Source organism: Salvelinus fontinalis, chromosome 25 (genome assembly GCF_029448725.1).
Source record: "Salvelinus fontinalis isolate EN_2023a chromosome 25, ASM2944872v1, whole genome shotgun sequence".
Classification (NCBI taxonomy): Eukaryota; Metazoa; Chordata; class Actinopteri; order Salmoniformes; family Salmonidae; genus Salvelinus; species Salvelinus fontinalis.
Window position 1 is genome coordinate 30,261,994 of NC_074689.1, and position 14,913 is coordinate 30,276,906.

The window sequence follows — 14,913 nt, forward strand, 5'->3', positions numbered from 1 at the left end:
TCTGTAGTGACACCTGTAACACTGCGATGCAGTGCCTTAGACCGCTGCACCACTCGGGAGGCCACCACAATATACTTCTGTGAATGAGCTTATTTTTTTTAAATCACAAACTCAGTGTGGAATGGCAGCACATTTTTGTATATAAAGCCATAAAACACAATCCTTAGATCTTTATCCTCTTATGTAGTAGCATACTGCTATGCTGACAGACCTCATCTAACCATCAATTTGGAGTCCAAACATTAGATGAATGAAGTTTTACACTGCTCTGCACCGTTTAGGCTATCTGCTGCTAAATTCATTAGGATAATCAATCAATCAATCAATCAAGTTTATTTTATATAGCCCTTCGTACATCAGCTAATATCTTGAAGTGCTGTACAGAGACCCAGCCTAAAACCCCAAACAGCTAGAATGCAGGTGTAGAAGCACGGTGGCTAGGAAAAACTCCCTAGAAAGGCCAAAACCTAGGAAGAAACCTAGAGATGAACCAGGCTATGAGGGGTGGCCAGTCCTCTTCTGGCTGTGCCGGGTGGAGATTATAACAGAACTATGCCAAGATGTTCAAAAATGTTCATAAGTGACAAGCATGGTCAAATAATAATCATGAATAATATTCAGTTGGCTTTTCATAGCCGATCATTAAGAGTTGAAAAACAACAGGTCTGGAACAGGTGGCGGTTCCATAACCGCAGGCAGAACAGCTGAAACCGGAACAGCAGCAAGGCCAGGCGGACTGGGGACAGCAAGGAGCCACCACGCCCGGCAGTCCCGACGTATGGTCCCAGGGCTCAGGTCCTCCGAGAGAAAGAAAGAGAGAAGGAGAAGATTAGAGAGAGCCAAGATTTTCAAAATGTTCATAAATGACAAGCATGGTCAAATAATAATCAGGAATAAATCTGTTGGCTTTTCATAGCCGATCATTAAGAGTTGAAAACAGCAGGTCTGGGACAGGTAGGGATTCCGTAACCGCAGGCAGAACCGTTGAAACTGGAATAGCAGCAAGGCCAGGCGGACTGGGGGCAGCAGGGAGTCGTCATGCCCGGTAGTCCTGACGTATGGTCCTAGGGCTCAGGTTCTCAGAGAGAGAAAGAAAGAGAGAACGAGAGAATTAGAGAAAGCATACTTAAATTCACACATGACACTGGATAAGACAGGAGAAGTACTCCAGGTATAAGCAACTGACCCTAGCCCCCCGACACAAACTACTGCAGCATAAATACTGGAGGCTGAGACAGGAGCGGTCAAGAGACACTGTGGCCCCATCCGAAGATACCCCCGGACAGGGCCAAATAGGAAGGATATAACCCCACCCACTTTGCCAAAGCACAGCCCCCGCACCACTGGAGGGATATCTTCAACCACCAACTTATAATCCTGAGACAAGGCCGAGTATAGCCAACAAAGATCTCCACCACAGCACAAACCATAATGATCTGTTGCCCTGACAGGATGGGAAGGTCAGATGTAGTGTCTTGTCAAGATACCACTCCTACATGACTTTCCCCTCCTCTTCAACTCTGTGGCCCCGGGCTTCTCAAAGGGGTAAATCATTTTTTCATCAGGAAGTTTTTCATGATTTTTTTTCCAGATACGACCCTAATGCCTAAACCTAAACTTCAATTAAAACCAAAAAGCTAATTTTTGTTTTCATAAATTTGTACAATATAGACAAATTTGCTGACCAACATGCTTACCAGACCGCACACGTGCATGTTGTTTTTGCCACCCCCCCCCCCCCCCCCCCCCCCCCCCCCGTAGACGCGATTAGGACACGCAGGTTGAAATATCAAAACAAACTCTGAACGAACTATATTAATTTGGGGACAGGTCAAAAAGCATTAAACAATTATGGCAATTTAGCTAGCTAGCTTGCTGTAGCTAGATAATTTGTTCTGGTATATAAACATTGGGTTGCTATTTTACCTGAAATGCACAAGATCCTCTACTCTGGCAATTAATCCACAGATAAAAGGGTAAAAGTTTGTTTTCAAGTAATCTCTTCTCCTTCAGGCTTCTTCTTCTTTGGGCTTTATATGGTGGTTGGCAACCAACTTTATGGTGCATTACCACAACCAACTGGACTGGAGTGTGGACCTCAGTTCATTTTTCAATCACCCATGTGGGTATATGCTCCTAAAAACCAATGAGGAGATGAGAGGGGCAGGACTTGTAGAGTGCCAGAAATAGAACCAAGTACTATTTTAGGGCCTAGCTACGCAGACTCTCGTTGACGCGCACGAGCAGTGTGTGCAATGATTGAATAACATGTATTATAATGAGAAAAACAATAACATCTCCCCTCTTGTGTTTTGTAGTGGGTCAGCCAGGGCTGCAGTTGGAGGTATGATGTAACCAGTAAAAGCCTATTGAGTGTCGCGAGTTGTACACTCTGTATTATTTTAGAGAATGGTAACAGACAGAGGTTGTCAATCCATGTTGCTGATAGTCTCTATATTAAGTTAAATACATTTGCATTTGTAGGCTATCCGAATAAATCTGCTCCAAAGAAAGCTGTTAAATGGTCCAGGATTAGATGTTTTGAAAAGATAGAACACTACAATCCAATCGTGCCAGGTGGGGTCCACTGGCAGGTTAATTAGATTCTGGTTAGAGACAACAGTAAATCACTTTTAATAAATTCCAGCATCTTGAAATGAGTTCAATATCCTTTAAGGTGTGTCGGGGAGAGAGAGTGAGAAAGACAGAGTGGGTGATATTATTGGCTTGAGTAATGCAGTTAATAATGAAGCTATTGATTTCACTTCTGCGTGTCCCAGTTTAGTTTATTGTGCTGGATGATTGCTGTCACCAGAATGAACCTTGACTTTACTAATTCCACTGGGAATCTAGGCTGATCAATTCAGGCTTTTGGTACTTTAAAATCACTTTAGGCTTTAAGGCTTTTCTTTTGCTGAGTCTGCCTCCATATGTTGTCTAGAAATGGCCATAGTGTTTGTTTCTTCTGAGTCTGCCTCCATATGTTGTCTTAAAATGGCCGTAGTGTTTGTCTGTGCTCATGCTTGGACAGGGACACCTAGAGACGGAGGACATACACACATACATTCACACTCTTTGAAGGTGTAGATTAAACATTACTCAGTTCAGCCATCTCTTTGGTGTTATTCTGGATGTGTACAGGGCTATCATGTCAACACAGCACCTCCTTTCATAATTGCACAACTGCACACAGTCACGGACAGAGACTCCATCAGAAAGACTTGGTTGGTGTTTTGGATTTGTAACCAGGATCTATGTCAACAACACCTTCTTGCGTCACTGAAAACGCACAAACATATACACAACTACATGCATGCACACACACACGGGAGGCCACCACAATATCGTTGTGACAGATTTCTTCTGTAGCCACGTACCTCAGTGGCATGAGGATAGAACTGTGCCTTACGTGGAAATAAACTTAACTTTGGGGATGAGATGAGCCCATTATTGCACAATTAAGGCACAGATTTAAAGTTACAGGTTTTGGGGTCGAGATCAGTTCATAATGTGTCCCAAAGTAAAAGTAATACATATAGCATGCATCCCACAAACATTTGGTTGCCTGAAGCATGGCCTAATATTCATCATTCTCATTAACGATGGTGTCTGCAGTAGTGGAAACAACGCCACTGTCCGCCCCACTTCTGTTATTGACAGTGTGACAAAACAACATTACTATTTTAGAGCCCCAATGGATGTTCATTGAAGATTTTCATACAACAAAGTGGCAGTGCTGTCTCCAACAGTATCTGTTCTCTTAGCACTAATGGCTTGGCTGACCTGGACAGACTTCTTATTATGTTGCTGTGGTAGCAGCACCCCTCTTGTGTAATTAATGGAGGGGAGTTTGAAGTCTGATTTGTAGGAGACATGGTGTTTTCTCTACCCAGCAGGTGAAACGTTCTGTCAGGAAGACGCTGCTGTGAGCTTCAGACGGTGAATCCATCGACTTGTTGTCGTGGAAATGAGTATGGTCAACACTGGGGGGTGTTCACACTTTACACTTTGGCTGGGACTTCAAAGAAACCATGGAGAGGTCTATTTCCGTTTAGTTGCATTTTTTTCCCTATCATATAGAGTTCTAAAGGTTTGTTTGGTTAAGTAAATGTGGCTGAAAACAGGCTATCGAACCATTCAAGGGAGACTTATTCTCCCAGGCTTCTATGCTTCTTTCTTCCTGGTTAGGCCTTACTGGATTTATGTTCTCCCAGTGGGGATGGCTGTACCTAAGACTGTCGCTATCAAATCAATTGTTATTGGTCACATACACATGGTTAGCAGATGTTAATGCAAGTGTAGCCAAATGGCTGTGCTTCTAGTTTTGACAATGTAGTAATATCTAACAAGTAATCTAACAAATTCACAACAACTACCTTATAAACACAAATGTAAAGGGATGAATAAGAGAAAGTACATTTAAATATATGGATGAGCGATGGACGTGTGGCATAGGCAAGATGAAGTAGATGGTATAGAATACAGCATATACATATGAGATGAGTAATGTAGGATATGTAACCATTATTTAAGTGGCGTTATTTAAAGTGACTAGTGATACCTTTATTAAGTCCATTTATTAAAGTAACCAGAGATTTGAGTATGTATATTGGCAGCAGCCTCTCTATGGTAGTGATGGCTGTTTAACAGTCTGATGGCCTTGAGATAGAAGCCGTTTTTCAGTCTCTCGGTCCCAGCTCTGATGCACCTGTACTGACCTCACCTTCTGGATGATAGCGGTGTGAACAGGCAGTGGCTCGGGTGGTTGTTGTCCTTGATGATCTTTTTGGCCTTCCTGTGACATCGGGGGTTGATGGTGTCCTGGAGGGCAGGTAGTTTGTTTCCGGTGATGCATTGTGCAGACCGCACTACCCTCTGGAGAGCCTTGCGGTTAATGGCGGTGCAGTTGCCGTACCAGGCGGTGATACAGCCCGACAGGATGCTCTCGATTGCATCTGTAAAAGTTTGAGTGTTTTAGGTGACAAGCCAAATTACTTCAGCCTCCTGAGGTTGAAGAGGTGCTGTTGCGCCTTCTTCACCACGCTGTCTATGTGGGTGGATGTGTACACCCAGGAACTTAAAACTTTGTTGAGGATCAGCAGGGTGGCGATGTTGTTTCCTACTTTCACCACCTGGGGGATGGCCCGTCAAAGTCCAGGACCCAGTTGCACAGGAGGGGGTGTCTCCAGCTTAAGGACGAGTTTGGAGGGTACTATGATGTTAAATACTGAGCTGTAGTCAATGAACAGCATTCTTACATAGGTATTCCTCTTGTCCAGATGGGATAGGGCAGTGTGCAGTGTGATGGCGATTGCATCGTCAGTGGACCTATTGGGGTGGCAAGCAAATTGGAGTGGGACTAGAGTATCAGGTAGGGTGGAGGTGATATGATCCTTGACTAGTCTCTCATAGCACTTCATGATGACAGAATTGAGTGCTACGGGGTGATAGTAATTTAGTTCAGTTACCTTAGCTTTCTTGGGAACATTAACAATGGTGGCCATCTTGAAGCATATGGGAACAGCAGACGGGGATAGGGATTGATTGAATATGTCCGTAAACACACCAGCCAGCTGGTCTGCGCATGCTCTGAGGACGCGGCTAGGGATGCCGTCTGGGCCGGCAGCCCTGCGAGGGTTAACACATTTAAATGTTTTACTCACGTTGGCCACGGAGACGGAGAGCCCACAGGCCTAGGTAGTGGGCCGTGTCGGTGGCACTGTATTGTCCTCAAAGCGAGCGAAGGAGTTCTTTAATTTGTCTGGGAGCAGGACGTCGATGTCCGCGACGGGGCTGGTTTTCTTTTTGTAGTCCGTGATTGACTGTAGACCCTGCCACATACGTCTCGTGTTTGAGCCATTGAATTCCGACTCTACTTTGTCTCTATGCTTTGCTTGTTTGATTGCTTTGCGGCGGGAATAGCTGCACTGTTTGTATGCAGTCACCTTGCAATGGTTAAAAGAGGTGGTTTGCCTTCAATCCACACTTTCTGGTTAGGAAAGGTTTTAATAGTCACAGTGGGTACGACATCTCCGATGCACTTGCTAATAAACTCGCTCACAGAGTCAGCATATACATCAATATTGTTGTCTGTGGCTATCCGGAACATATCCCAGTCCACGTGATCGAAGCAATCTTGAAGCGTGGAATCCGATTGGTCAGACCAGCGTTGGATAGACCTGAGCACGGGCGTTTCCTGTTTTAGTTTCTGTCTATAGGCTGGGAGCAACAAAATGGAGTCATGGACAGATTTGCCGAAGGCAGGGCGGGGGAGGGCTTTGTATGCATCGCGGAAGTTAGAGAAGCAATCATTCAGAATGCAACCAGCTCATGGCGCGCATTCAATATGCTGATAGAATTTAGGAAGTCTTGTTTTCAGGTTAGCTTTGTTAAAATCCCCAGCTACAATAAATGCAACCTCAGGATGTATGGTTTCCAGTTAGAGTCCAGTGAAGTTCTTTCAGGGCCGACGAGGTATCTGCTTGAGTGGGGATTTACACGGCTGTGACTATAATCATAGAGAATTATCTTGGAAGATAATGCGGTCGGCATTTAATTGTAAGGAATTCTAGGTCAGGTGAACAAAAGGACTTGAGTTCCTGTATGTTAAGGCATACACCCCCGCCCTTCTTACCAGAGAGATGTTTGTTTCTGTCGGGGCGATGCATGAAGAAACCGGATGGCTGTACCGACTCTGACAACATATCCCGAGTGAGCCATGTTTCCATGAAACAGAGAATGTTACAATCTCTGATGTCTCTCTGGAAGGCAACTCGTGCTCTAATTTCGTCCACCTTGTTATCTAGAGATTGGACAGTGGCGAGTAATATGCTCGGAAGCGGTGGATTGTGTGCTCGCCTTCTAAGTCTTACCAGTAGGCCGCTCCGTCTGCCTCTCCTGTGGTGACCGCGTTGTTTTGGGTCAGCCTCTGGGATTAGATCCAGGGTGGAGGATCGAACAAAGGATCCGCTTCGGGAAAGACGTATTCCTGGTCGTAATGTTAGTAAATTGACTGCGCTTTTATATATATAGTTCTTCCCGGCTGTATGTATTAACACTTGAGATTTTCTGGGCTAACAATGTAAGAAATAATACATTAAAAAAACAAATAACTGCATAGTTTCCTAAGGACCTGAAGCGAGGCGACCATCTCTGCCGGCACCATCTTGCGTCCACTGGCATGGGGTGCTGGGGGGGGGGGAGCATTGTGTTTGTTTTAAAGCATTCTTAGACCTGAACTTCAACTGGAGCTGTACATAAAGGGTGTGACCTTTGAACAAGTTAAAGAAGCTGAACTCAGTAAGTAACATTGGATGGTCAATTATCATGGTCAAGTCATATTGACAAAGTTGTTGTGAAGATGGGGAGAGGTATGTATTTTTATAAAAAGATGTTCTGCGTTTTGGACACAAACATCAACTGTACTAGTTTTTCAGGCTTTGATGTTGTCCCATCTTGATTGCTGTCCGGTAATATAGTCAGGTGCAGCAAAGAATACCTAGAAAAGCTGCAGCTCTCTCAAAGCAAAGCAGCATGCCTTGCCCTTAACTGCACACAGGGAACTAACATCAACAACATGCATGATAGTCTTTCATGGTTGAGGAGAAATTGACTACTTCTCTTCTAGTCTTTTTAAAACCTTTTCTCAATAGGGGGTGCTGTTTGCACTTTGTAAAAATGTTGTTCCCAAATTAAACTGCCTCGTACTCAATTCTTGCTCGTACAATATGCATGTTATTATTACTATTGGATAGAAAACACTCTCTAGTTTCTAAAACCGTTTTAATTATATCTGTGAGTAAAACAGAACTCGAGTTGGAGCAATTTTCCTATGAGGAAGTGATAAATCTGAAATCTGCAGGCTGTTCTGAGGTCAGTTTATTAATTTGCATGTCTTCTATTGGTTGAGATGCACTGCATACGCCTTCCCCTGGATGTCAGCAAATAGTGAGAATTGGAATGGAGTTGCTAGGCAGATCTGAGGCCTTATAAATGGGCTGGCAACGTGGGGTCCTCTCTTTCCTTCATTCGCCATGACGCAAGACAGACCTCAGGATGGCGTTCTAGAAAGCTCCCGTTATAGCCCTTAGATATATCCGGCTCTGATTTTATTCGATATAGGTGTTAAAGACATCATAATGTTGTTATTTTAAACCGAGTTATATCAGTATATTGCGATTTTCGGGTATTTATTTGTGCTGCGTTCTAGTGAGTTGGGCACGTCTGGGCCACATAGCTAATGTTTACTGCTAATTCCAAAGTTGAAGGCGACAATCTACAACCGAGCAACGATTATTTTGGACAAAGGACAACTTGCCCAAGATTCTGATGGGAGCTCATCAAAAAGTAAGAACTATTTATGATGTTAATTCGTTGTTCTGTTGAAAAATGTAAAACTCATATTCCGCCATTAATTTCGGTGCGGTCTCGCTTTAACGCACGCTGTATGTCGTAGTAACGTTAATTTTAAAAATCTAACACAGCGATTGCATTAAGAACTAATGTATCTTTCATTTGCTGTCCAACCTGTATTTTTTAGTCAAGTTTATGATTAGTTACTGATTAGATTAGGTGCCTCTCCCAAGATTTCTCCCGACATATTGTTGGCAGCTTGGCTACTATTCTCATTGTATAACCACGATTTGTGCCGCTAAATATGCACATTTTCGAACAAACTCTATATGTATTGTGTAATATGATGTTATAGGACTGTCATCTGAAGAAGTTTGAGAAGGTTAGTGAAAAAATTAATATCTTTTGCTGGTTTATTCGTTATCGCTATTGTTGGCTTGAATCAATGCTGTGTAGTTGGCTATTGTAGTAAGCTAATATAATGCTATATTGTGTTTTCGCTGTAAAACACTTAAAGAATCTGAAATATTGGCTGGATTCACAAGATCGTTGTCTTTCATTTGCTGTATGCTTTGTATTTTTCATAAATGTTTTATGATGAGTATTTAGGTAATTCACGTTGGTCTCTGTAGTTATTCTAGTTGCTTTGGTGAGAGTTGTGATGGTGGCTGCAATGGTAAACTATGATTTATACCTGAAATATGCAAATTTTTCTAACAAAACATATGCTATACAATAAATATGTTATCAGACTGTCATCTGATGAAGTTGTTTCTTGGTTAGTGGCTATTTATATCTTTATTTGGTCGAAATTGTGATAGCTACCTATGCAGGAAAAAAATGGTGGAAAAACAAAGTTGTGTCTTTTGCTATCGTGGTTAGCTAATAGATTTACATATTGTGTCTTCCCTGTAAAACATTTTAAAAGTCAGAAATGATGGCTGGATTCACAAGATGTGTATCTTTCATCTGGTGTCTTGGACTTGTGATTTAATGATATTTAGATGCTAGTATTTACTTGTGACGCTATGCTAGGCTATGCTAGTCAGCTTTTTTTACTGATGGGGGTGCTCCCGGATCCGGGATTGTGATGAAGTAGAAGTTAAGAAACATTTGTGTGTTTAAAATCCCTAACCACTTGTATAATATATTTGCATACACTTAAAACAGACATACATACCCCACCAGACACGCCATTATGGGTTTCACGGTACCCAAACCAAAAACAGATTTAATGAGTCACTCAGTTATGTATAGAGCCATGTCATTATGGAATGCTCTGCCACCAGAGGTTACTCAGTCAAAAAGCTAGTTTTGCTTAAAAAAACAGATTAAAAAAAACATATTGTATCACAGTGCCTCTTTTTAAAAATATAATTTAACTGTACTGAATATAAGATTATCTATATATGAATAGTGTGTAAACAGTATTTTTGTTTTCTCTTGGTGTCCTGGTATACAGTACCAGTCAAAAGTTTGCACACACCTATTCAAAGGGTTTTTCTTTATTTTTACTATTTTCTACATTGTAGAAATAATATTAATAATAATATTAGAGACATAAACTGTGAAATTACACAAATGGAATCATGTATTAACAAAAAAGTGTTAAACAAATCCAAATATATTTTAGATTCTTCAAAGTAGCCACCCTTTGCCATTGATGACAGCTTTGCACAGTCTTGGCATTCACTCAACCAGCTTCACCTGGAATGATTTTCCAACAGTCTTGAAGGAGTTCCCACATATGCTGAGCACTTGTCGGCTACTTTTCCTTCACTCTGCGGTTCAACTCATCCCAAGCCATCTCAATTGGGTTGAGGTTGGGTGATTGTGGATGCCAGGTCATCTGATGCAGCACTCCATCACGCGCCTTCTTGGTCAAATAGCCCTTACACTGCCTGGAGGTGTGTTTTGGATCATTGTCCTGTTGAAAAACAAATGACAGTCCCACTAAGCGCAAACCAGATGGGATGGTGTATCGCTGCAGAATGCTGTGGTAGCCATGCTGGTTAAGTGTGCCTTGTATTCTAAATAAATCACTCATGCGGAAATCATCTGTTCAAATGCTCCTTCTCATAAAGACACGGCGGTTGGAACCAAAAATCTCAAATTTAGACTCATCAGACCAAAGGACAGATTTCCACCGCTCGAATGTCCATTGCTCATGTTTCTTGGCCCAGGTGCGTCTCTTCTTCTTATTGGTGTCCTTTAGTAGTGGTTTCTTTGCAGCAATTCGACCATGAAAGCCTGATTTACGCAGTCTCCTCTGAACAGTTGATGCTGAGATGTGTCTGTTACTTGAACTATGTGAAGCATTTATTTGGACTGCAATCTGAGGTTCAGTTAACTCTAGTGAACTTATCAGACGTAACTCTGGGTCTTCCTTTCCTGTGGCGGTCATCATGAGTGCCAATTTCATCATAGCGCTTGATGGTTTTTGCGACTGCACTTAAAGAAACTTTAACATTTCTTGACATTTTACGGATTGACTGACATTCATGTCTTAAAGTAATGATGGACTGTAATTTCTCTTTGCTTATTTGAGCTGTTCATTTTTATTTAATGTAATATCTTATATTGTTCTAGTCCATTACTGTGCTATACTTTGTAATGTATTTGTATGTTTTATGTGGACCCCAGGAAGAGTAGCTGCTGCATGTGCAGTAGCTAATAGGGAGCCTAATAAACTAATCTGAATTCTGAAGTTTAGTGTATGTCGCTGTCCACTACCGGGGGCTGAATCTGATTGAGGCTTTTGCAGTTTGTTAGTTTGGAGCTTGTTTTATAGTTCCAAACAGTGGATGCTCCCCGTTGGTCGATAGCTAGGCGTTGACCACTTACTTTGCATTCTGTGAGGCACAGTTCTTCATTGCAGGTGGTTTTTCCCTGTGAGAAAGCAACAACGGGCACCAAAATGGGTTTGTGAATGCTGGCCACAGATAGAGGGGACTACCGTCTCATGGCAGAGGAAGAATCAGTAAAAATGGCAGGCTGACAGCCATTGGCCATGTGGCAGATCTTAAGCCTTTGGTTGGATGTCCACTTGAAGGTTTCTGAAATTGGTTGGACTCCATAATGAGAAATATGATTTGGATTTTAAGTTTCTGTGGTAGGTATTGGGGAGTTGGGTAAAGTAAGTTTCCCTTGTAAGCTAACCCTCAACATAAGTCAATTCTAGTTCTTATTTAAAGTCATTGTAGATTCACAGTATTGTTTGGATGCTGCAATATTGGATGGTGCAATTGCTACATCTTTCTATGTAATGTGGCAAAAGCTTGTGGTAGCCCAAGGGAGTCCCTCTGACTGATGGGGTCTCTGAACTTCAGTCCAATAGGCTACCCAAGCCCATCTTTATTAGCCAATAGAGATCCTAATTAACGTGTGTGTGGTCAGTGGCATTGAATGTAGAAGACAAATGGCTATTTCAGTCAGCTTGGCCTCATAGCTATACGAAACATGCTATACGTATTTCTGAGCACCTCCAAGACGTATGATATGTACTAATGGTCTAGTTACTTTAGACAGAAACTAAAGTAGGGAGGTTGGTAAGGGGAGGATGGGGGGGGGGGGGGGGGTGAATACCTTGACCATCTAGCAATCCAAAGGTTGTGTGTTCGAGTCGCGTCTGGGACAACTGTAGCATTTTAGCTAACCCTTATTCTTACCTTAACCCAATTTACCTAACCTGCTGTGTATAAATTCTCCTAACCTTTGTCGTTTTAGTTCTCTTAACCTTTTACATAAATGATCCTAACCTTTGTCATTAGTTCTCCTAACCACCAATGTATACTGAAAAATATATATAAACGCAACATGCTAAAATGTCTACGATTTTACTGAGTTACAGTTTATATAAGGAAATCAGTGAATTTAAATAAATTCATTAGGTCCTAATCTATGGGGTTCACATAACTGGGCAGGGGCGCAGCCATGGGTGGGCCTGGGAGGGCATAGGCCAACCCAATTGGGAGCCAGGGCCACCCACCGGGGAACCAGGCCCAGACAACCAGACTGAGTTTTTCCTCACAAAATGGCTTCATTACAGACATAAATACTCCTCAGGGTGGCTGGTCTCAGACGATCCCATAGGTGAAGAAGCCGGATGTGGAGGTCCTTGGTTGGCGTGGTAACACATGGTCTGCGGTTGTGAGGCCGGTTGGACGTACTGCCAACTTCTCTAATTCGACGCAGACCACGGCTTTTGGTAGAAAAATGTACATTAAATTATTTGGCAACAGCTCTGGTTGACATCCCTGCAGTCAGCATGCCAATTGCATGCACCCTCAACTTGTGGCATTGTGTTGTGTGACAAAAGTGCAGGTTTTAGTGTGGCCTTTTATTGTCCCCAGCACAAGCTGCACCTGTGTTATGATCATGTTGTTTAATCAGCTTCTTGATATGCCACACCTGTCAATCGGATGGATTATCTTGACAAAGGATAAAATGCTCACTAACAGGGATGTAAACAAATTTGTGCACAACATTTTAGATTAATAAGCTTTTTTGTGCATCTGGAACACATGGGACCAACACTTTACATGTTGCGTTTATATTTTTGTTCAGTATAAATTGCCCCAGTAATTGTCCTTTGTTACGACAAAGCAACCTGGTCTTCGATAAACATTTTATGCCTGCTAAAGATTTGAACAAGGTTAAACTATGAACCAATGGGTCCACACAGATGTGTTGCTATTCATCATGTGGTTGGGAATGTATTGCTATTATTACACCAACATGAATAGACATTAGATGTTGCCATCATTGACCCAATACTATGTTGCTGCCTCAAAATTGTGTTTGTTACAATTTCTCCAGTTGCCATCAAACGTTTGTTATTAAACAAATATATCATAAACTAATTTATTGTGACAGGGGGCCAATGGTGTATTCTCATTAGGTTTACTTTTGTCTCTGGGGAAATGTGTGTATGTGATTCATATTAACATTTTTGCGGCAATGTCTCCATGTGTTTACAGATACCAATTGTAGGCTATAAATGAAGCTGAGGAAATGTATTGAAATTAAAATTATTATGAGTCAAAGCCTCAGTGAACATAAATTAACATGCAGTCCATGGGAAATTGAATGTTATCTTTATTCCGGTGGCAGCACGCACAACACGCGCCAACTGTCAACTATGAGTAGCTGTGCGAGGCTGGGAGCGGATTCTTATGTTCCGTTCAAACAAATAGGAACCGGAGTGAACGTGGTGGTGTCCCATATTATGGAGATTATATATGATAGCCTTTGTGTACAACTAACGGCTACATATTTTACTTCGTAGTAAAAGACAGACACTGACTCATCCATCAATCAACGGGATATTTAAAAAAAATCAACGCATGTGCCTCACCAATGCGTAGTAAGCCCACCCACTGGTGAACTAGAAGCCAAACCCAGGGTCTCACAGAACCGGCGTAGACCGTGGAAGAAGCGGTCCAAAACTAGTCTAACGAAGATAATATCCTGAAAAGGGGATCCTTTCTACGGAAAAAAATGAAGGAAAAGAACCTAATAGACACTGCCAAAATGCAAGGGAACGTAATGGTAAGAAATACGTGTTTTGTTGATTTTGTAAGGTCAGATTTAAACGACGTGTTCGCTTGTAAACAATCCCGTATTTTTAAAGTATTGGGTTCAACGTGCGTTTTGAGCGTTTGAATAACTGTGCGGAATAGTAAATGCATTGGAAACAGAATCGAATACTTTAAAAAAAAAACTGGATTATACACTGCTGTTGTAGGCAGGCTGCTGAGGAGATTGCATTATTTAATGACAGATCACACCCATGCAAGGGGATATGTTTTCAAATTATACCTCCTCTCCCATCTACCATGTGCTTTGCAGTTGTATAGCCTGCAGCACTGAGTATGGAGCCTAGTGTTATCATGAAAAAAGCACATTATTAGTGAATGAATTAAAGTTTTCCAGTTGTCTTTTTCCATAGGGCACTGATTGTGCCTTAGTTTCTATCTTATGTTGTCCTTATTAAGCTTTGAGGGCAAAACTGGCCTTTTGATCTGTTAGCTCTTGGAAGGGCTCATGAAATTTTAATCTCTCCTAAAGCTATGAATCTCAGGATGTTACTGATATTTCGTGGGGACTGGGGAACCGCTGGGTTGGATTTCCAATCTCCATGTGTCAGGCGTCACTGACTCCCTTTACTGAATACTCATTCAGAAAGTTCCCTGGGACCCCTGTGTGAAAGCCCTACCTGGTGTCTTGATTTTATGATGATTTGGGCTTGGCTTTAAAACCGTAGGGGTTTCTAGTCTACCTTGCACCTTTGATTCGCAGGGTCATATTTCTCATTCTGCTGGAGAGGAGGAGTCTCTTTACTGAAAAATGCTTGTAGTATAACCATTACACAGGTGTTAACACTTTAAAGGTGTGTACGGTTGTATTTAGAAGTATTAATGTAATGCAAATCAATGCTGTCTGCAAAGCAAACCCTAGCATAGACCCATATGAGCCCTACTTCTGACTGACACTTGCTCAGTTGGTAGAGCATGGCGTTGCAACTTTAGGGTTGTGGGTGTTGCTGTAGCCACTCACACG

At 42.1% G+C, this 14,913-nt stretch overlaps 1 protein-coding gene across 2 annotated transcripts in view; it reads left to right on the top strand.

Annotated features, from left to right (window-relative positions):
- dpp6a (dipeptidyl-peptidase 6a) overlaps window positions 1–14,913 on the top strand; it is a 370,639-nt gene that overhangs the window by 45,625 nt on the left and 310,101 nt on the right. Inside the window, exon 1 of one of the 2 annotated variants that reach the window (XM_055881843.1) lies at window positions 13,514–13,902. The exons of the other annotated variant lie outside the window; for it this stretch is intronic. Coding sequence (XP_055737818.1) covers window positions 13,852–13,902 — 51 coding nt within the window. The 5' untranslated portion in view covers window positions 13,514–13,851. Of the gene's footprint in view, window positions 1–13,513; window positions 13,903–14,913 lie in introns of those variants that run through there. 2 annotated transcript variants of the gene reach the window in all.